General features: G+C 44.1%; 1 protein-coding gene across 1 annotated transcript; it reads left to right on the top strand.

The window, feature by feature from the left end:
* The first annotated feature begins 3735 nt into the window (after positions 1-3735).
* Positions 3736-19924, top strand: LOC126062612 (polyunsaturated fatty acid lipoxygenase ALOX15-like). The gene is given in 10 exon segments (XM_049860317.1): positions 3736-3815; positions 15467-15734; positions 17141-17210; positions 17213-17345; positions 17569-17576; positions 18135-18336; positions 18486-18607; positions 19178-19278; positions 19404-19571; positions 19679-19924. Coding segments are annotated over 10 exon segments (1332 nt in total). The 3' UTR covers positions 19859-19924.
* The last annotated feature ends 3100 nt before the right edge of the window (positions 19925-23024 follow it).

Here is a 23024-nt window from a genome sequence, read left to right as displayed (position 1 = left end):
CAGGGAAGCCGTCAAGGCCAGGGCTTTTTTTTTTGATTGGGAGTTTTAAAATTATTTTTTAATGTTTTCTTTTGTTACAGTTTTATTTTGTTGTTCTACCTCTGTTTGTGTTAGTTTAGGTAGGTAGTGTGTTTCTAGAAATTTGTCTATTTCCTCTAGGTTTTCAAATTTGTTTGAGTACAGTTTTTCATAGTATTCTGTTATGATTCTTTTAATTTCAGTTGGGGTTGTTGTAATATCGCCCATCTCATTTCTTATTTGTGTTATTTGCTTCCTCGTCTGTTTTTCTTTTATCGACTTGGCCAATGATTTATTGATTTTGTTGATCTTTTCAAAGAACCAGCTTTTGATCTTGTTAATTATTTCATTTAACTCTGCTCTAATTTTTATTATTTGCTTTCTTCTTGTACGCGAGGGCTACTTTTGCTGCTCTCTTTCTATTTGTAAGAGTTTTAGAGTTAATGTTTTGATTTTGGCCTTTTCTTGTTTTTTGATGTGTGCATTTTTCACTATAAATTGACCTCTGAGCACTGCCTTAGCTATGTCCCAAAGGTTCTGGTAGGATGTGTTTTCATTCTTATTTGATTCTGTGAATTTCTTTATTCCATCCTTGATTTCTTCTATAACCCCGTCGTTTTTGGGCAAGGTGTTGTTCAGTTTCCATGTATTTGATTTTTTTCCTTGTTTTTTTCGTTACTGGTTTCTACTTTTATGGCTTTATGGTCAGAAAAGATGCTTTGTAATATTTTGATGTTTTGGATTCTGTTTAGTCTTGCTTTGTGGCCTAGTACGTGGTTTATTCTGAAGAATGTTTTATGTGGGTTCAAAAAGAAAGTATACCTGGCTGCTGTTGGATGGAGTGTTCTGTATATGAGTTCAAGTTGGTTGATTATGGTATTTAGATCTTCCATGTCTTTACTGAGCTTCTTTCTAGATGTTCTGTCCTTCACCAAAAGTGGTGTGTTGAAGCCTCCTGCCATTATTGTGGAGCTGTCTATTTCTCTTTTCAATGCTGTTAGTGTTTGTCTTATGTATTTTGGAGCCTTGTCATGTGTAAATATTTATTATGGATATGTTCTCCTGGTGTATTGACTCTTTAATCATCATATAGTGTCCTTCCTTATCCTTTGTGGGAATTTTGCTTTAAAGCCTATTTTGTCTGACACTAATATTGCCACTCCTGCTCTTTTTTGATTGTTGTTTGCTTGATATGTGTTTTCCACCTTTCGAGTGTTAGTTTGTTTGTGTCTTTGAGTCAAAGGTATGTCTCTTGTAGGCAGCATATAGAAGGATTTTTTTTTTTAATCCATTCTGCCACTCTCTGTCTCTTTAATGGTGCATTTAGTCCATTTACATTCAGTGTAATTATTGACAAGTATGAGATTAGTGCTGTCATTTTGATGTATTTTTTTGAAGTGTGTTATTGACAGTTTCTTTTTTCCACTTAATTTTCTGTACTGAGTCATTTTTCTTTACATATTTTCTTCTCATCTTTTTCATTGTTGTTGATTTTGTATTTGCTGAGTCTTTATGTTTTTCTTCTTTTGTATTTTGATGTGTAGGATTGTTAGTTTCCTTTGTGGTTACCTTAATATTTACCTCTATTTTTCTAAGTTTAAACCAATATTTTATTTCTTGATACTGCCTTAACTTCCTCTCCATATGAAAGTTCTATGACTACGTTATTTAGTCCCTCTTTTTTAATGTTGTCATCTTTTATATATTGATGTCTCTGTTTGCCTATTTTCAGTGTTTTAGCTTTGACTTATTTTTGTGACTTCTCTATGTGGGTTGATATCTGGTTGTTCTGTCCTGTGTTCTAGTCTTGGGTAGTTATCTGATACTATCAATTCTCTAACTGGAGGACTCCCTTTATCATTTCTTGTAATTTTGGTTTGGTTTTTACAAATTCCCTTAACTTCTGTTTATCTGGAAATGCCCTATTTTTGCCATCATATTTGAGAGAGAGTTTTGCTGGAGATATAATTCTTGGTTGGCAATTTTTTTTCCTTCAAGTCTTTGATTATGTCATCCCATTGCCTTCTTGCCTGCATGGTTTTTGCTGAGTAGTCTGAGCTTAGTCTTATTGACTCTCCTTTGTAGATGACTTCTCTTTTATCCCTAGCCACTCTTAAAATCCTTTTTTTACCTTTGGTTTTGGGAAGTTTGGCTGTAATGTGTTTTGGTGACTTTCTTTTGGGATCTATCTTGCGTAGGGTTTGATGAGCTTCTTGGATAGGTATCTTCTCATCTTTCACAATATCAGGGAAGTTTTCTGCCAACAAATCTTCATCAATTCTCTCTGTATTTTCTGTTATCCCCCCTGTTCTGGTACTCCAATCACTCATAGGTTATTTCTCTTGTTTTTTTTTTTTTTTTTGATAGAGTCCCACATAATTCTTAGGGTTTCTTCATTTTTAAAAATTCTTTTATCTGATTTTTCATCAAATAATTTGGTGTCCTGTGATTTATCTTCAATCTCTCTAATTCTGCCTTCCATTGCCTAAATTCTGCTTCTATAACTTTCTATTGAGTTGTCTAATTCTGAAATTTTATCATCAATCTTTTGGATTTCAGTTTGCTGTCTCTCTGTGGATTCTTGTAGCCTGTTAAATTTGTCATTATGGTCTTGTATAACCTTCTTAAGTTCCTCTATTGCTTTGTGTGTGTGTTCCTTGGCTTGTTTTGCATTTCACCTGATCTCCTTCCTGATCTTTTGAAAAACTCTGTATACTAATTTTTTGAATTCTACCTCTGGTAATTACAAGAAGTTATCTTCCTCTGCAAGATTTCTTGATTCTTTATTTTGGGCACTTGCTGAAGCCATCATGGTCTGCCTTTTTATGTGATTTCATATTGACTGTTGTCTCTGAGTCATCAATACTTAATTATATTTATTTATTTTATGTTTGGTTACTGTGTCCTAGCTTCTTGTTTTGTTTTGTTTCGATATGCCCAGATAGGTTGGTCATGTGAGTTAGTTTGATTATTGATGCATTTGAAGCTCCCACATCCTGTCACTAGGTGGTTAGAACTGTTACTAGGTATGTGAGCCCAGGAGTCTGTTTAATTTTCTTGTACGCATTCAGCTCAAGTGTCCAGGTAGTCGGTCACCAAGTGTGTGGTACAGTCTAGATGGGCAGGTGTGATTGGAGTAGGCACAGGTATCTGGCTGCATTAGTGGGTCACATGCCGAGCAAGGCAGGGAGCTGATGGCTACCCTTGAGTGTCTGTGAGGAAAGTGTGTCCCTGTTCCCTAGAGCTCATAGGTAGGTGGGTTTTGCAGCTGGACTATGGGCACCCAATGCTGTTGGGTATAAGGACTGGGAGGCACCACTTATTCTTAGATCCCTCTTGTTGGTGGATAAGTAGCATAGGTAGAGCCACCAGTCCTCAGGTCCTTGATGTGGGTAGGTAAGGACCTTGCTTAATGGGCAGAGTGGTGTCAATGTCACAAATCTGCCACTCTACCTTATAGTTAATACAGTTGAAAATAGTCTTCAGGTATATGCCCTGTTGTACTGTGCTAATAAGAGCCTATGCTGTTGAAATGGGCCCACACAGGTCTATGCATAGGTTAAAGGCTTTCAAACTCCATGGACCCCTTATGCCTGTGCCTAGGCAAAGAGTCTGTGCCTGCCCTGAGTTCTTTGCTTAGGGGAGCTGGTAGACTATTCTTTCCTGTTTGTTAATTTGTTCCATCTCCAAAGCCAGGAGAATGGCTCAGGAAGCATGATGGACCCTACTTCCCTCCCACGGAATGCGGCAATTGCTGAAGCCAACCTGAGACAGGGGCCAGAGCATGGAGGGGGCAGGTAAATGGGAGAGAAGTTCTTCCAAAAGGGAGTGTTTTTTGATCTGTGTGGTAGGTTAGATGCATGTACTTATCTTTTGCCAATTGAGCTTTGCTGTTCACTGGTTCTGGAGGCTTGAATAGATTCCCCACTGCTTGGTCTCCCCTCATGTGGAAAATGTGTCCTGAGCACCACTCCTTGCCTCACCACCCACTCCAGCGGATCCCAGCCTGCAGGGTGCCGGTTCCCACCAGGTCAGGTCTGGCAACTCCTTGCTGCTTCTGAATGGTCTCTCCCTCCCCCTGCTGCTCAGTCTGATCCCTCAACTTTGCCTTTTATGTTCAGGGCTTCTAGGTTGTCATATATAATTGATCCACTTGTTTTTTGTGGATCTTTGTTGTAAGAGGGACAATAGGAAGCACCTGACTACTCTGCCATCTTGGCCCCACCTTTAATTTTATTTTTTAATAGACTACTTTTTAGAGCAATTTTAGGTTTATTGAAAAATTGTGCAGAAAGTGCAAGGAAGTTCCCATATGTACCTTCTCCTCCCTGCATGCAGTTTCTTCTATTAATGTTTGCATTCCTGTGGTACATTTGTTACAAATGATGAACTAATATTGATATATTATTATTAACATAAGTCCATAGTTTACATTTTTTGCTGCCATCGAGTTGGCCCTGACCCATGGCAACCCCATTCACAACAGGATAGCAGACCGTTGTGGTCCGTAGGGCTTTCACTGCTGGTTTTTGGAAATAGATAATGAGATCTTTCTTCCTAGCATGTCTTAGTCTGGAAGCACCACTGACACCTGTTCAGCATCGCAGCAATACACAAGCCTCCACTGACAGATGGATGGTAGCTGTGCTTGAGGTGCATTGGCCAGGAATTGAATCTGGGTCTCCCTCATGGAAGGCGAGAATTCTACCACTGAACCACCACTGCCCTCTTAGCTGACATTAGAGTTCATTTTTTGTGTTGTGTAGTCCTGCGGGTTTTGACATATTCTTAATATATGCGTCCACCATTACAGTATCATACAGAGTAGGTTCACTGCCCTAAAAATCTGTGCTCCACCGATTTAACCTTCCCTCTTCCCTTTTATTAGTGATAGATCTGGAAAACACATGTCTTGTTAAATTCTGTAGTGCAGATACTGTAGTTTTTGTATCTTATTTTTCTTATGATAGGAAGTTTCATTGACCACTTATACTTTCTCCTATATTTATGTAATTATATTGAAATTTTGATAAGTATTTCAGGAAAGAAAATGCTAATGGCTCCTATAATATGAAAAGATGCTCAACCTGACTCACATTGGAGGAATGCATATTAAAATTACACTAGGGTACCATTTTTAATCTATCAGATTGGGTAAGGTAAAAACATTTGTTAGCATGCAAGAGTCAGGGAGGATAGGCATTCTCATACGTAGTTCATTGGTAAGAGTGTAAACTGGTACAATTTTTACAGAGAGCAGTTTTGCAATTTCTGCTAAAATTACCACTTGCACATATCTTTTTTGATCCAGCATTTTCATTTCCAGGATACTATACTGCTTTTTTATACTGCAGATATACTTACGTATGAGAAATGATGTATATACAAGTTTCTTTTTGTTTTAATAATTCATTTTATTTTTGTTGTTGAGAATATACGTGGCAGAATATACATCAATTTAACAATTTCTACAGGTACAATTCAGTTACATTGATTACATTCTTTGAGTTGTGAAATCTTTCTCACCCTCCTTTCCTGAGTTGTTCCTTCCCAATTAACATAAACTCACTGCCCCCTAAGTTTCCAATCTAACCTTTCAAGTTGCTGTTGTCAATTTGATCCCATATAGGTAATCTTAAAAGAGCACAATGGTCAAGGCAGACATTCTTTACTAGTTCAGCTAAATTATTATTTGGTTTTAAAAAGACTTCAGGGGATATTTTTGGTTTAAGCTTTAAGATTTAAAGATTATCTCAGGGCAGTAGTTTCAGGGGTTCATCCAGTCTCCCTGGCTCCAGAGCCCATAAGAATTTGAAATTCTGTTCTGCATTTCTTCCCTTTTGATCAATACTCTTTATAGAATCTTTGATAAAAATGTTCAGTAAAGGTAGCCAAGCACCATCTAGTTCTTCCAGTCTCAGGAAAAGGAGGCAGCTGTTCAGGGAGGCAGTTAGCCACACATTGCATTTCCTCCACCAATTCTTGACTCTCAAGGTTATCTCTTTCAGCGATTATTTTTATAGTTACAAAATATTACGAACGACCTTACTGTTCCTTTATAAGGGACTTGTAGAGTATACTACGGGGCAGTAGTGGCTCAGTGGTAGAATTCTTGCCTTCCATGTGGGAGATCAGTGTTTGACCCTGGGCCAATGCACCTCATGCGCAGCTACCACCCATCTGTCAGTAGATACTCGCATGTTGCTATGACGTTGAACAGGCTTCAGCAGAGCTTCCAGACTAAGACAGATTAGGAAGAAAGGCCTGGACTTCTATTTAAAAAAAATCAGCCAGTGAAAACCCTATGGATCACACAGTCTGATCTGCAACTGATCATGGGGATGGTACAGGACTGGGCAGCATTTTATTCCATTGTGCATGGGGTCTCCATGAATCAGGGGCTGACTGGAAGGGAGCTAACAACAACACAGTACATTATGGTACGTCCAAACAATGGCAGCCTTAAGAAAGAACAAGGAAGCTCTTTATGTGCTGATATGGAATGACCTCCTTATTTATGTTACAATATGTGACAGCATCTGTGGAAGGTACAAGGTGCAGAACAGTGTGTAAGGTATGCTACCGTGTGTGGGAAAAGGACAGAAAGGATAAGCGTGCAGTTCCTTGTAAAAGTGCACGGAAGCAGCTGGTAACACAGTGTTGCTGGGAGTGGGGGAACTGGGTGGCTTAGAGCCAATAGCACTTCATACTTCTTGAATTTTCAATCACATGAGTGTGCTTCCTACTAAAATAATAAACTAGAAAGTAATGTGTCATAGACATATTTTCATCTACTTCATTTACTTACCGGGTTTATAGTACTTTTTAATATTACTTTAATGTTGTTGTTAGGTGCTATTGCATCAGTTCGGACTCATAGCGACCCTATGCACAACAGAACAAAACACTGTCTGGTCCTAAGCCATCCTTACAATCGTTGTTACACTTAAGCTCATTCTTGCAGCCACTGTGTCAATCCACCTCGTTGAGGGTCTTCCTCTTTTCCACTGACCCTGTACTCTGCCAAGCATGATGTCCTTCTCCAGGGACTGATCCCTCCTGACAACTTGTCCAAAGTATGTAAGACACAGTCTCGCCATCCTTGCTTCTAAGGAGCATTCTGGCTGTACTTCTTCTAAGACAGATTTGTTTGTTCTTTTGGCAGTCCATGGTATATTCAATATTCTCCTCCAACGCCACAATTCAAAGGCATCAATTCTTCTTCGGTCTTCCTTATTCATTGTCCAGCTTTCACATGCATATGATGCGATTGAAAATACCATGGCTTGGGTGAGGTGCACCTTAGTCTTCAAGGTGACATCTTTGCTCTTCAACACTTTGAAGAGGTCCTTTGCAGCAGATTTACCCAATGCAATGCGTCTTTTGATTTCTTGACTGCTGGTTCCATGGCTGTTGATTGTGAATCCAAGTAAAATGAAATCCTTGGCAACTTCAATCTTTTCTCCGTTAATCACGATGTTGCTCATTGGTCCAGTTGTGAGGATTTTTGTTTTCTTTATGTTGAGGTGCAATCGATACTGAAGGCTGTGGTCTTTGACCTTCATTACTAAGTGCTTCAAGCCCTCCTCACTTTCAGCAAGCAAGGTTGTGTCATCAGCATAATGCAGGTTGTTAATGAGTCTTCCTCCAATCCTGATGTCCCATTCTTCTTTATATAGTCCAGCTTCTCGGGTTATTTGCTCAGCATACAGATTGAATAGGTATGGTGAAAGAATACAACCCGATGCACACCTTTCCTGACTTTAAACCAATCAATATCCCCTTGTTCTGTCTGAACAACTGCCTCTCGATCTATGTAAAGGCTCCTCATGACCACAATTAAGTGTTCTGGAATTCCCATTCTTCACAATGTTATCCATAATTTTATGATCTACACAGTCGAATGCCTTCGCATAGTCAATAAAACACAGGTAACCTTCCTTCTGGTATTCTCTGCTTTCAGCCAGGATCCATCTGACATCAGGAGTGATGTCCCCGGTTCCACGTCCTCTTCTGAAACCGGCCTGAATTTCTGGCAGTTCCCTGTCAATATACTGCTATAGCCGTTTTTGAATGATCTTCAGCAAAGTTTTGCTTGCGTGTGGTATTAATGATATTGTTCTATAATTTCCACGTTCGGTTGGATCACCTTTCTTGGGAATAGGCATAGATATGGATCTCTTCCAGTCAGTTGGGCAGGAAGCTGTCTTCCATATTTCTTGGAATAGAAGAACGATCACTTCCAGTGCTGCATCCGTTTGTGGAAACATCTCAGTTATATTCCATCAGTTCCTGGAGCCTTGTTTTTCTCCAATGTCTTCAGAGCAGCTTGGGCTTCTTCCTTCAGTACCATTTGTTCCTAATCAGATGCTGCCTCTTGAAATGGTTGAGTATTGACTAATTCTTTTTAGTATAATGACTCTGTGTATTCCTTCCATCTTCTTTTGATGCTTCCTGCATTGTTTAGTATTTTCCCCATAGAATCCTTCACTATTGCAACTCAAGGCTTGAGTTTTTTCTTCAGTTCTTTCAGCTTGAGGAACACTGAGCGTGTTCTTCCCTTTTGGTTTTCCATCTCCAGCTCTTCGCACATGTCATTATAATAATTTAATTTGTCTTCTTGAGCCGCCCTTTGAAATCTTCTGTTCAGTTCTTTTACTTCATGAATTCTTCCTTTTGCTTTAGCTGCTCGACGTTCGAGAGCAAGTTTCAGAGTCTCCTCTGACATCCATCTTGGTCTTTTCTTTCTTTCCTGTCTTTTCAATGTCCTCTTGCTTTCTTCAAGGATGATGTCCTTGATGTCATTCCACAACTCATCTGGTCTTCGGTCACTACTGTTCAATGCATCAAATCTATTCTTGAGATGGTCTCTAAATTCAGGTGAGATATGCTCAAGGTCATATTTTGACTCTCGTGGACTTGCTCTGATTTTCTTCAGTTTCAGCTTGAACTTGCATATGAGCAATTGTTGGTCTGTTCCACAGTCGGCCCCTGGCCTTGTTCTGACTGATGATATTGAGCTTTGCCGTCATCTTTTTCCACAGATGTAGTCAATTTGCTTCCTGCGAGTCCCATCTGGTGACGTCCATAGTCACCATTTATATTGGTGAAAGAAGGTATTTGCAATGAAGAAGTCGTTGGTCTTGCAAAATTCTATCATTCGATCTCTGGCATTGTTTCTATCACCAAGGCCATGTTTTCCAACTACTGATTCTTCTTTTTTGTTTCCAACTTTTGCATTCCAGTCACCAGTAATTATCAATGCACCTTGATTGCATGTTCGATCAATTTGAGACTGCAGCAGCTGATAAAAATCTTCTTTTTCTTCATCTTTGTCCCTACTGCTTGGTGAGGAAATTTGAATAATAGTCGTATTAACTGGTCTTCCTTGTAGGTGTATGCATATTATCTTGTCACTGACAGCGTTGTACTTCAGAATAGGTATTGGAATGTTCTTTTTATAATAAATGCAACACCAATCCTCTTCAAGTTGTCATTCCCGGAATAGTAGACTATATGATTGCCTAATTCAAAATGGCCAGTACTAGTCCATTTCAGCTCACTAATGCCTAGGATATTGATGTTTATGCTTTCCATTTAATTTTTGATGATTTCCAATTTTCCTAGATTCATACTTCATACATTCCAGGTTCCGATTATTAATGGATGTTTGCAGTGGTTTCTTCTCATTTTGAGTCGTGCCATATCAGGAAATGAAGGTCCAGAAAGCTTTACTCCATCCACTTCATTAAGGTCAACTACTTTGAGGCGGCAGCTCTTTCCCAGTCATCTTTAGAATGCCTTCCAACCTGCAGGACTCATCTTCCAGCACTGTATCAGACAATGTTCCGCTGCTATTCATAAGGTTTTCACTGGCTAATGCTTTTCAGAAGTAGACTGCCTGTTCCTTCTTCCTAGTCTGTCTTAGTCTGGAAGCTCAGCTGAAATCTGTCCTCCATGGGTGACCCTGCTGGTATCTGAATACCGGTGGCATAGGTTCCAGCATCACAGCAACATGCAAGCCCTCACAGTACGACAAACTGACAGCTGTGTGGGGGATTACTTTAATATTTCCTTATTATTTACATTGTCTGGTAATTATTTGTTTGTCTTTGTCTCCTCCAAGGGAACTGTCATGGATTGAATTGTGTTCCCCAAAATATGTGTCAACTTGGTTAGCCATGATTCCCAGCATTGTGTGGTTGTCCTCCATTTTATGATTGTAATTTTATGGTAAGGAGGATTAGGGTGGGATTGTAACACCCTTACTAAGGTCATATTCCTGATCCAACGTAAAGGGAGTTTACCTGGAATTTGGCTTGCACCACGTTTTATCTTACAAGAGATAAATGGAAAAGGAAGCAAGCCAGAAGCGGGGACCTCATATCACGAAGAAAGTGTCAGGAACAGAGCACATCCTTGGGACTTGGGGTTCCTGTGTGGAGAATCTCCTAGTCCGGGGGAATATTGATGACAAGAACCTTCCTCCAGAGTCAGCAGAGAAAGCCTTTCCCTGGAGCTGGCACCTTGAATTTGGACCTCTAGCCTACTAGATGGTGAGAGGATAAACTTCTGTTTGTTAAAGCCATTCACTTGTGGTGTTTCTATTGTTGCAACACTAGATGACGAAGACAGAATTGAATGGTTTATAATTGATCTTTCATTCAGTGTGTTTCAGCAACTCTGATTAACACCCACAAGCCCTGGCACTGTGCTGAATCCAGCGGAAAAACAAATGAGGAAGTCATGCTGTGAATGTGGTCCCTGCATAGAAGGGGCTCACATTAGTGGGGGATTGTTGCTGTTGTTGTTGGGTGCTGTCAAGTCAGTTCCAACTCACAGCAGCCCTATCTATACAAGAGAGTAGAACTGCCCCATAGGGTTTCCAAGGAGCAGCTGGTGGATTTGAACTGCCGACCTTTTGGTTAGCAGCCAAATTTTAACCACTACGCCACCAGGAATCCTTAGTCGGGGATAGAGACATAAAATAGATTATGACAATGCAGTATTAAGTGAGTAAAAGTGGAAAGGGGCACAGAGTGAAAGTACCAGAGAGGAAAGGTCATTAGCTCTGGTGAGGGAGGGTGGTGAAAGTGCAAGGGAAAACTTCACTGAAAAACTGGAGTCTAAGCAGGATTTGGAGATTCTGGGTGGTGGAAACTGGTTGTGCTGGACAACTTGCCTAAGGGTTGGTGGTTGGAATCTATCCAGCAGGAAGGCAGAAGAAGGAAGAGCCTGGTCATCTGCTTTAATAAAGATTACAGCCAAGGAAATCCTATGAAGCAGTTGTACTCTGTAACACATGGGGCTACCATGAGTAGGAATCAACACTTATTTTATTTATCTAGTTGGTTAGCATGTTTGGGGTCCCTGGGTGTGCAAACAATTAAAGTGCTCTCTGCTAACTGAGACGTTGGCTGTTAGAGTCCTCCCAGAGGCACCCTGGAAGAAAAGCCTGGCAATCTACTTCCAAAAAATCAGCCACTGAAAACCCTATGGGGAAAAAAACAAAACAAAAACCAAACTCTATAGAGCACAGTTCTACTGTGACACACATAAGGTCACCATGAGTTGGAGTGGCTTCACAGCAACTGGTAACCAGGGTTTGGAAGGATGACTGGGATTTTCTGGGAGTTAGTACTGCAGAACCCCCACGTGTCTGTCAATTTGTTGTACTGTGGTGGCTTGCATGTTGCTGGGATGCTGGAAGCTATACGCCACTGGTATTTTAAATACCAGCAGTGTACCCATGATGGACAGGTTTCAGCAGAGCTTCTGGACTGAGACAGACTAGGAAGGAGGACATGGTAGTCTACTTCTGAAAAAATCAGCCAGTGAAAACCTTATGAACAGCAGTGGAACACTGTCTGATATAGTTTCAGAACATGAGCCCCTCGGGTTAGAAGGCACTCAAAAGACGAATGGGGAAGAGCTGCCTCCTCAAACTGGAGTTGACCTTAATGATGTGGATGGAGTCAAGCTTTCTGGACCTTAATTTGCTGATGTGGCATGACTCAAAATGAGAAGAGACAGCTGCAAACATCTATTAATAATAGGACTGTGGAATGTGTGAAGTATGAATCTAGGAAAATTGGAAATTGTCAAAAATGAAATGGAATGTATAAAGATCGATATTGTAGGCATTACTGAGCTGAAATGGACTGGTGTTGGCCATTGTGAATCAGACAATCATATAGCCTACTATGCCAGGAATGACAAATTAAAGAGGAATGACTTTGGATTCATCATTAAAAAAAAAAAAAATTCAAGATCTATCCTGAAGTACAATGCTGTCAGTGATAGGATAATATCCATACACCTACAATGAATTAGTCCAACTATTATTCAAATTTATGCACTAATCACTAAAGCCAAAGACAAAGAAACTGAAGAGTTTTACCTACTTCTGCAGCCTGAAGTTGATCAAACTTGCAATCAGGATGCATTAATAATTACTGGTAACTGGAATGTGAAAGTTGGAAACAAAGAAGAAGAATAGTTGGAAAATACAGCTTTGGTGATAGAAATGACACCAGAGATTGCATGATAGAATTTCGCAAGACCGACAACTTCATTGTAAATACATTTTTTTTCAACAGCTTAAATGACAACTATGCATGTGGACCTTGCCAGAGGGAACACACAGGAATCAAATCAACTACATCTGTAGAGAGAGACGATGGAGAAGCTCAATATCATCAGTCAAAACAAGACCGGGGCCGACTGTGGAACAGTCCATCAATTGCTCATATGCAAGTTCAAGCTGAAGCCGAAGAAAATTAGAACGAGTCCACGGGAGCCAAAGTACAACCTTGAGTATATCCCACCTGAATTTAGAGACCATCTCAAGAAAAGATTTGACGCATTGAACACTAGTGACCGAAGACCAGACGAATTGTGGAATGTCATCAAGGACATCAACAAGCATGAAAAAACAAGAGGTCATTAGAAAGACAGGAAAAAAAAAAGACCAAAACGGATGTCAGAAAAGACTCAATCTTGCTCTCGAATGTAGAGTAGCTAAAGCAAATGGAAGAAATGATGAAGTAAAAGAGTTGAACAGAAGATTCAAAGGGCAGCTTGAGAAGACAAAGTAAAGCTTTATAATGAAATGTGCAAAGACCTGGAGTTAGAAAACCAAAAGGGAAGAACATGCTCAGCATTTCTCAAGTTGAAAAGGCTGAAGAAAAAATTCAAGCCTCAAATTGCAATATTGAAGGATTCTACAGGGAAAATATCCAAAGAAAATGGAAGAAATGCAGAGTCACTGCACCAAAAAGAATTGGATGTTCATCCATCTCAGGAGACAGCATATGATCAAGAACCAGTGGTACCGAAGGAAGAAGTCCAGGCTGCGCTGGAGGCTTTGATGAAAAACATGGCTCCAGGAACTGACAGAATACCAATTGAGTTGTTTCAACAAACGGATGCAGCGCTGGAGGTGCTCACTTATTTATGCCAAGAAATTTGGAAGAAAGCAACCTGGCCAACTGACTGGATGAGATCCATACTTGTGCCCGTTGTAAAGAAACCCAATCCAACAGAATGTGGAAATTATGGAACAGTATCATGAATATCACACACAAGTAAAATTTTGTTAGAGATTATTGAAAAATGGTTGCAGCAGTACATCAACAGGGAGCTGCCAGAAATTCAAACAGGATTTCAGAAGAGGAGGTGGAACAAGGGATATCATTGCTGATGCCAGAAGGATCTTGGCTGAAACAGAGAATACAAGGAAGGTGTTTACCTGTGTTTTATTGACTATGCAAAAGCATTCTACTGTGTGGATCGTAACAAATTATGGATAACATTAAAAAGAATGGGAATTCTGGAACACTTAATTGTGCTCATGAAAACCTGTACATAGACCAAGAGGTAGTCCTTCGATCAGAACGAGCGGATACTTTGTGGTTTAAAGTCAGGAAAGGTGTGCGTCAGGGTTGTATCCTTCACCATATTTATTCAATCTGTATGCCCAGCAAATAATCTGAAAAGCTGGACTATATGAAGAAGAATTCAGCATCAGGATTGGAGGAAGACTCATATACGGCCTATGATATGCAGCTGACACAACCTTGCTTGTTGAAAGTGAAGGGGACTTGAAGTACTTACTGATGAAGATCAAAGATCATAGCCTTTAGTGTGGTTTGCACCTCCACATAAAGAAAACAAAAATTCTCACAACTGGACCAATAAGCAACATCATGATAAATGGAGAAAATATTGAAGCTGTCGAGGATTTCATTTTATTTGCATCCACAATCAATGCCCATGGAAGCAGCAGTCAAGAAATCAAATGATGCATTCCATTGGGTGAATGTGCTGCAAAAGACCTCTTTAAAGTGTTAAAAAGCGAAGACGTCATTTTAAGGGCTAATATGTGCCTGACCCAAGTCATGGCAGTGGTTTTGGCCAAGTCATGGTGTTTTCAATCATCTTCTATGTATGCGAAAGCTGGACAGTGAATAAGGAAGACTGAAGAAGAACTGATGCTTTTGAATTATGGTGTTGGTAAAAAATAGTGCACATACCAGGGACTGCTAGAAGAATGAACAAATCTGTCTTGGAAAAAGTATGGCCAGAACACTCCTTGGAAGCAAGTATGGTGAGACTTCATCTCACACACTTTGGATGTGTTATCAGGAAGGACCAGTCCCTGGAGAAGGACATCGTGTTTGGTAAAGCAGAGGATGAGTGAAAAAGAGGGCAATCCTCAATGAGATGGACTGACACAGTGACCGCATCAACGAGATGGAGTGACACAGTGGCTGCAACAATGGGCTCAAACATAACACGATTGGGAGGATGGTGTAGAACCTGGGAGTGTTTCGTTCTGTTGTCTCTATGAGCCGGAACCGACTGAGAGCACCTAACAACCACAACAGTACTGCAGATGTAAAGGCCTGGGGCAGGGGAACAACACCGGCTGCAGTTCTGGGAAACACTGGCTGCAGCCTAAAGTGCGGGGCAGGAGATGAGGATGCGTGTGGAATGAGCTGGAGGAGAGCAGGCCAGGTTGGTAAGGACTCTGAATGCCAAGGAGTTTGGATTTTTATCCTGCAATAATAGGTAGCAGAGGCTTTTAAGCTAGAAAGGAATGGGCCCCTGAGCCTGGCATAAGGGAGGCAAGTTTTCAAAAGCTGGTCGAATTAATTCAGTGGCCTGACTGTACCTTCCACAACTGCTGCCACAGAGCAGATCTCCTCACTCTCTTCACTCTCCCCTGCAACCTTAAGCATGACCCTTGTGTGTGTTTTACCACCGGTACATACACACACACTCATACACATACCACAAACACTCACCCACACACCCACCCACCCACACTCACACATCCACCCACTCACACACGCCTCGCTACCCTCTGGCCCTGGCTTTGACTTCTTCCTGTCTGCTTTCTGTCCAAATCCTCACCTGCTTCCCCCTTTGGCCCTCCTCCCACCAGGATAACCTACCACACCCTCTACCCTCTACCTCTGTCAGAACCCGCGTTCTGGGACTTGGGGCTGAGCTCTGGACTGTGGAGGCGGGGTCTCGGGCCCTGGTATTTGCCACCTCCACTGCTTCGCCCTCAGAAGCCTCCAAAAGGCTTTGGGCCTTGGTCCACCGGGACCTCGCTCTGCGCCGGTTCCAATAATCTCGTGCAGCTGTGGCTGGTGGGCCAGCACCGGGAGGCGGCAGTCGGGAAGCGCCTGCGGCAGAGGCGGGGTAAGGTGAGAGAGGGCCTGGCCCCAAATCTGTCAAAACCTGGGAGGACGCGTCCTCGGTCGGCCTCCAGCTCCTCGCTGCAGAGAGCGCTCGCAGCTGGGCGCGAAGAGCGCACCGAGACCGCGGGGTAAAGCGCTTGAGGGCGGTATGTGGCACACAGTTGGCGCTCAAAAAATGCTCCCGCAGCCAGGTCTCCTTGGTATTGAGGGGGTACCCCTGCGCGCACCTTGTTCCACAGAGCTCTGCTATCTCGAAAGTCAACGGCGCCGGGATCGGCCTGGCCATCTCCTGTCGTGTTCCTAAAAACTGGTACTCAGACCTCCGCGGTTCCTAAATCTCCGACCCTGCGTGCCCGCTTTTTCACAGGGGAAAACAAATAGGAGCCAAGAGACGGGAACCGCGTCAGTTTCCCCACCCCTTCACTTCTGCCTTGGTGTTCGCCCCCAGTTCCCTTGGTTGGAATCCACTCGATGGCAACGGGTTTTTGGTTCGCCCCCAGGTCCCTTTTTCCCTTCGCCCCTCCCCCCCCCCGCCCCTTCTCAATTCCCATCGCCTACCCGGCTCCCTCTTCCAGACCCCCAGATCCGATGTCTGTCCTCCGACACCTCAAAGGCACATGGCCTTTGGAGAACCTCCCCTCCCTAGATTCCCAGGCTTCCTTTCCAGTTTCCGCCAGCTCCCTGAGGTCAAAAACCTGAGGGTCAGTCGCCCCTTCTCCCTCCCTTTGCCTCGATCTAACCAGGAATCGAGCGCCGGCAGTTCTACTTGCCGGCATCTTGCGTGAGTATCGGTGCTCTGACGTCCACCCAGCCCCTGACCACCAGTGACCTTCGGAACCTGAGTCACCTTCACCCTCTTAACCGGCCTCATTGCCTACAGCCAGACCGATGTCTCCCAAATACATTCCGGCCCTTGTCATCTCCCAGCTTAAAATCCCAGATTGCTCACTCTTGTCCTCAGGACCAAATCCAAACCCCTTAACTTGACCCCCGAGACCCCATCAGGGTCTGGTCCAACTCATCTCTCCACACCTGCGCTCTGCGCTCCATCTCCAAGCCGCCGCTCGCCCCTACCTTCGCCTCTGCCTGGCACCCCTACCCATTCCTTTTCCTCATTCGCACTCCGCCTGGCTAAACTCTCCCCACTTCGAGGTTTCCACTTGGGCGGCATTTCCTCCGCGAATCCTGCCCCAGGCCGGCTGGGGCCTCTGTCCGGCTGGAGGGGCGGGGAGGGCGTCTTACAGTTGTAATCGCCTGGTCAACAGCTTGTCTCCCAGCTCAGCGGTGCGCTCGCCAAGGGCGTGGCGCTGGGTCCCGTGTCCTGCACAGCGCTCCGCACAACGACCAACTTAGGGGGGGAAAGCTCCCATCATCCCTCCCTCCCCTGCTTCACCCTCTTCTTACCCCTGCAGGAGGAGGAATTCAAAGTGGACCTGCGGGAGTACTTGGAGCCACTGCTGTTTGTGAAACTGCGCAAAGGGCGCCCCTTCAGGACGACGCCTGGTTTTGCAACTGGATCTCGGCGCAGGGCCCCGGGGACAGCGGGGACCAGTTCAGGTTCTCTTGTTACCGTTGGGTGCAGGGCGATGGCGTCCTGAGCCTGCCCGAAGGGCACTGGTGAGTGCAGAGTGGGGGTGTGGGGTGGCCTCTGGGGCTTGCGGGAAGCTGGGTGGGGGGAGGAAAAAGAGCAGGGTGCAGGGGCTGCGCAGAGAGGTGGCATGGAGGCCAGGAGGGGTGATCCCGGCAGGCACCAGCCAGAGGCGGGCTGGGGTGCAGGTGCAGGGATGGGAGAGGCTCTCAGGAGAAGCTTCATTGCCCGTATCCTCCTCCCCCTCTCCAGGCCGCACGGTGGGTTTTCAGTGGCTGATTTTTCAGAAGTAGATTGCCAGGCCTTCCTTTTGAGGTACCTCTGGGTAGACTCGAACCTCTGACGTTTTGGTTGGCAGCCATGTGTGTTAACTGTTTATACCATTAAGGGGAGTGATAATGAAAGAAAAGTGGAGAAACACTGGTCTAGACTTTGGGTAATCTTCAAAGAAAAGGAGAATGGTTTATTGCAATTGTCATAAAGTAATAAGTCAACGCTTTGTGGAACTAATTAGGAGATGCAAATCAGTTGGAAACTCTTGGTGTTGATGGGCCATGAACTTGGACTCTATGCTTTTCCAACGACCAGGAAGGAGCCTTTCCTGCTTTTCAGCCCTGTTTCCTGCAGGGACCTGCCACAGCCCTCTCTGACGTCGCCCTTCCCTGCTTCTCTCCCTCTAGCTTATCGTTCCCCACCTGCAATACACCATGGAAATTAATGTCTGGGCCAGGAATGGGCTGGTCTCTGACATGGGAATTTTTGACCAGGTATGGGGAGAGGATGAGGATGATGGGGCTCCTTCTTCCTTCTGGCCTCAGGGAAGCTGATCCTGCCCATCCCTGCTCCTCAGGTGGTGAGCACAGGTGGAGGAGGTCACGTGGAGCTGCTTAAGCGAGCTGGAGCCTTTGTAACCTATAGCTCGTTTTGTACCCCTGATGACCTGGCTGACCAGGGGCTTCTGGAAGTCAAGTCTTGCTACTACGCCCAAGATGCACTGCGGCTCTGGGAAATCACCTTTCGGTGAGGCTGGTGGGGGTGGATGGAGAAGGGTGGAGAACAGAAGGTCTGTGTCTTGGGGGAGGGGAGCTAGCCTGGCCATGTGGGCAAGGAGTGGAGGGCCTGGGCTCTCTGTCAGCAGCAACTTTCTCCCCTGACCCCTTGACTGGCAGGTATGTGGAGGGCATTGTGAATCTCCATTTTAAGACAGACGTGGCTGTGAAAGAGGACCTTGAGCTGCAGACCTGGTGTCGAGAGATCACTGAAATTGGGCTGCAAGGGGCCCAGGACCGAGGTAAGATGAGTGCCTGACTGGAGGCCTCAGACGCTTTTCCTTGGAACCTCCCCGGAATCCTCTCTACTTCTGTGGAATCTTCCAGAAGCATTTCCAACCCCCATGAAAACTCCCAAAGGCTTTCCTAGAATCTTTACCCTCTCAGCTAGAGATCAGTCCCCATCCCATTCACCCAGAACCCCTTTAGGTCCTAGATGCCAGTGGTTGCTAGTAGATGTTTAACAACTGACTCTCCATAAAAAAAGCCCTGATTTGTAGCATTTGTTCATTTCCGTGGTGTAAATATTCCCCCATGGTGGATTTCAAGCTACGAATGTGAAGTCAACCAGTATGCTAAATTCCTGAGAATTTGACAAAGTCTGCTGTCATGAACCAGAATGAGCCAGCTCCAGCATACCACTGAAGGGGAGGGGCATGTCCCCATCTTACTCCCTTGTCAATTCCCACAATAGTTACCGAGAGTTCTTGGTCCGCCTTCTCACTCCTCCTTTCCCCCCTCTCTGCCTTGTCTTTCTGAGCTCTGCTTCTATTCCTGGCCTCAAAGCTTCTAACTCTCCTCACGCCTTGCAGGCTTTCCCATCTCCTTACAGTCCCGTGACCAGCTTTGCCACTTTGTCACTATGTCCATCTTTACCTGCACTGACCAGCACTCCTCCATCCATCTGGACCAGGTACTTACCATAGGGTGGCAGCTGAGAATCTGAGGCCTGGAGAGGGGGAGGGGATTGTATGCAGGTCCGCTGAGGGGTTTTCATGCTTAGTACACCTTGACTCTAGACATCTGACCCCTTCTTAGCTGGATTGGTACTCTTGGATCCCCAATGCACCTTGCAGGATGTGGCTGCCCCCACCCACCACCAAGGATGCAATGCTGAAGACGGTGATGGCAACACTGCCCAACTTTTACCAGGATTCTCTCCAGATGTCCATCACTTGGCAACTGGGTAGAAGCCAGCCTATTATGGTGAGAGCCAGATGCCTGGGCTCCTGAGCAGACAGCTACTGTGGAAGGTATGGTACCCCAAGCTGGGGGTCATCGGGCTCTCAGCTGCCTTTTTCTCTCCATCCCAGGTGGCTGTGGGCCAGCACAAGGAGGAGAATTTCTCAGGTCCTGAGTACAAGGCTGTGCTGGAAACCTTTAGGGAGGAGCTGGCTATCTTGGACAAGGAAATTGAGATCCAGAATGCAAAACTGGACATGCCCTATGGGTACCTGCGGCCCAGCCTGGTGGAAAACAGTGTGGCCATATGAGTGCCCTGAGCCTTGGTTGTTTCAGCCACAACCCCTCCCCTTAGTGATTTCAGTCCCACCCTCCCCAACCCCTGTCCTCTTCCCAATCCTACCCTCCCTAAAGAGTTACCTTGTCGTTTGCCCCCACGTGCAATTTTTACTCTGGATGCACCTCCCAGGGACCTCTGTCCCTCTTCCTTGCTCCCTCTCTTCCTACTTTCTTTCCTCCATTTCCTCCTCCCTCATCATTCAGATCTCCCACAGGAGGAAAAAAAAAAATCCAAAACCAAACCAGTTGCCATCTAGTTGATTCTGACTGTGCTCCATAGGGTTTTCAAGGCTGTAACTTTTTAGAAGCAAATCACCAGGCCTTTCTTCTGAGGCACCTCTGGGTGCATTTGAAGTGCCAGCCTTTTGGTTAGTATTCTAGTGTTTAAGCTTTTGGTGCCTCCTGGGGACTCATGTTTCAAGAATAGAATAGGGTATGATAATATATGTTATTCCACACTTTTTATGAATCAAATATTTTAAGCTTAAATCAAGTTTAACAACAAAATGGTATTTTAGACAGAATGATAGAAAAAGAACTTAGACTAAACTATCCTAAATAAAACATTGGCAAACAGGATATAACACATCAAAAAAAACTTCTTTTTTAACTGGACAGGATTTACCACATACCCTGAAGCCAGACGTGACACAAAGCTAACCATTAAGATGGAGAATCTCAGTGTCATGGATTGAATTGTGTCTCCCCAAAATATCTGTCACCTTGGCCAGGCCATGATTCCTAGTATTGTGTGGTTGTCCTCCATTTTGTGATCTGACATAATTGTCTTGTGTTACAAGTCCTAATCTCCACCTGTGGTTGATGAGGCAAATTACCCACTGCTGTTGAGTTGATTCTGACTCCTGGCAACCCTATAGAACAGAGTAGAACCGCCCCATAGGGTTCCCAGTGTTGTAAATCTTTATGGAAGCAGACTGCCACATCTTTCTCCCAAGGAATGGCTGGTGGGTTTGAACGATCAACCTTTTGGTTAGCAGCCGAGCACTTTTACCACTGTGCCACCAGGGCTCCGGACAAGATTATGGACTCAGGTGGGATGCAACACCCATAATCAGGTCACAGCCCTGATCTGATGTCAGAGGAGTTTCCCTGGGGTGTGGCCTGCATCACCTTTCATCTTACAAGAGATAAAAGAAGAGAGAAGCAAGCCTAGAGAGGGACCTCCTACTGTTCCTGAATACAATGGGTTTGCTGCTTGCACTCTTGTTAAGAATAATAAGAGTCAAGTGGATTTAAAGCAAGGTACAATTTATTACTTGCAGCAAGTAAGGACACAGGGAGACCACCCTCAAAGCACTGTCTCCCTGAACAAAGTGCTGGGGGAAGTTTTACACTATGCAGGAAAAGGGAAGTTATACATACTCACTAGATTTCTAAGAAGTGTGATGTAGATTCAAAAGGGGCCAGGTTAACACTTGGCATGGAAGTGGCTGACAGACCCTTTGCTTCTGAAATGGGCTCGGTCAGTGCTCAGTGATGTATGTCCAATGATTTTGGTTCTCTGGTGTGAATCTTTTGCTTCCTAGGCAATACTCATCATGGGATGGAGTCATCTGGTGGTCAACCTGGTCTCCTACTGTGCATGCCTAGGATTCTGGTTTTAACTGGCTGACCTGAAAAACAGCTGCAAGTAGAAAGATTAGGATAAGCAGACAACCTTGTGCTTAATCAGAAGATGTTCTTTTAAATGGGGTAAACAATGCTTTGTGGTCGATACTATTCTTTTTCTAGAAAATTTTTAACTGACACACTTTTTGGCCCAGGGCCTTTTCTGTTCCTAGCTGGTCTCGCTACCACCAAGAAAGAAGAGCCAGGAGTGGAGCGTGTCCTTTGGACCTGGGATCCCTGTCCTGAGAAACTAGACCAGTGGAAGGTTGATGACAAGGACCTTCCCCAAGACCCAACAAAGAGAGAAAGTCTTCCCCTGGAGCTGGTGCCTTGAATTCAGACTTCTAGCCTCCTGGACTGTGAGAGAATAAGTTTCAGTTTGTTAAAGCCATCCACTTGTGGTATTTCTGTTACAGCAGCACTAGAGAACTAAGACACTCAAAATTTTTGATTCCCAAGAATTTCATTTCATGGCTCACTTAGATAATGATAAACTGATTTAAACTGGCTAAACTGAAGAAGCTGCTGGTGGGGGAGGCATTTGGCCTTGGGGCTTTGGCATGAGGGATCACTATCTTGGTACACCTGTACCCCACTTGCAGTTCACCAGTTGGAAAGCTCCATATTAATACAACTAACTGGAAACATACTAAAAACTCATGATTATCTTAATCAATGACCGCAAGAGAATCAATAAAATCCAATTTCTATTTCTGATTAAAATGTTGTAAAAATAAACTTATTTCCTGTTATGATGATTTGTGGATATTTTAAAGCAGAAACTAACAGCATACACAAACCAAAATTGTTTCCTTTGCAATATGAACAGAGCTGCTTCTGCTCTGATTCTATTTACTTCAACCAAGACTGGTTCTTGAAGGAAGAATAGGAAATTAACAGTTGAGAGAAGGGGGTGGAGTTTTAAGCTGGGATCTAGGAACACCAGTGAGGAGGCAAGAGAGAGCCTTGGCATAGTCTTCAGACCAGAAATAGTGCAGTCTGGCGTGGGAGTGGGGCTGGGAGAGGAGTGGTGGGAAGGGGCAGTCTCCTGGAGAGCCTGCTTTGTAATGCCAGGAAATTAGACTGGACTTTTAGGAAACCAGTTGCCACCAAGTTGATTGTGACCCATGGTGACCCCACACATACCAAAATAAACTGCTTCATAGGGTTTTCAATGGCTGATTTTTCAGAGGTAGAACACCAGACCTTTCTTATGAGGTGCCTCTGGGTGGACTCGAATCTCTTACCTTTTGATTAGCAGCTGAGTGTGTTAACACTCTGGACCTTTAGGAAACAAGTAACCATTGAAGGATTTTAAGTAAGGGTATGACAAGGTCCTGGAAGTCAAACTCTGTAAGAGGGAGCCCCTTCTCCTTGGGGGCCATACCCCCTCCTGCTTTTGGGTCACATTCCCTTTTTGCAACCATGCCCCTTCATTTTGGAGGCCACAGTCCCTTTTCCTGGGGCTGCACCCCTTCTTCTTGGGGGCATCCCCCATTATTGGTTCCT

This window comes from Elephas maximus, chromosome 19 (genome assembly GCF_024166365.1).
Source record: "Elephas maximus indicus isolate mEleMax1 chromosome 19, mEleMax1 primary haplotype, whole genome shotgun sequence".
Taxonomy (NCBI): Eukaryota; Metazoa; Chordata; class Mammalia; order Proboscidea; family Elephantidae; genus Elephas; species Elephas maximus.
This window is presented reverse-complemented; position numbering and strand designations above follow the sequence as displayed.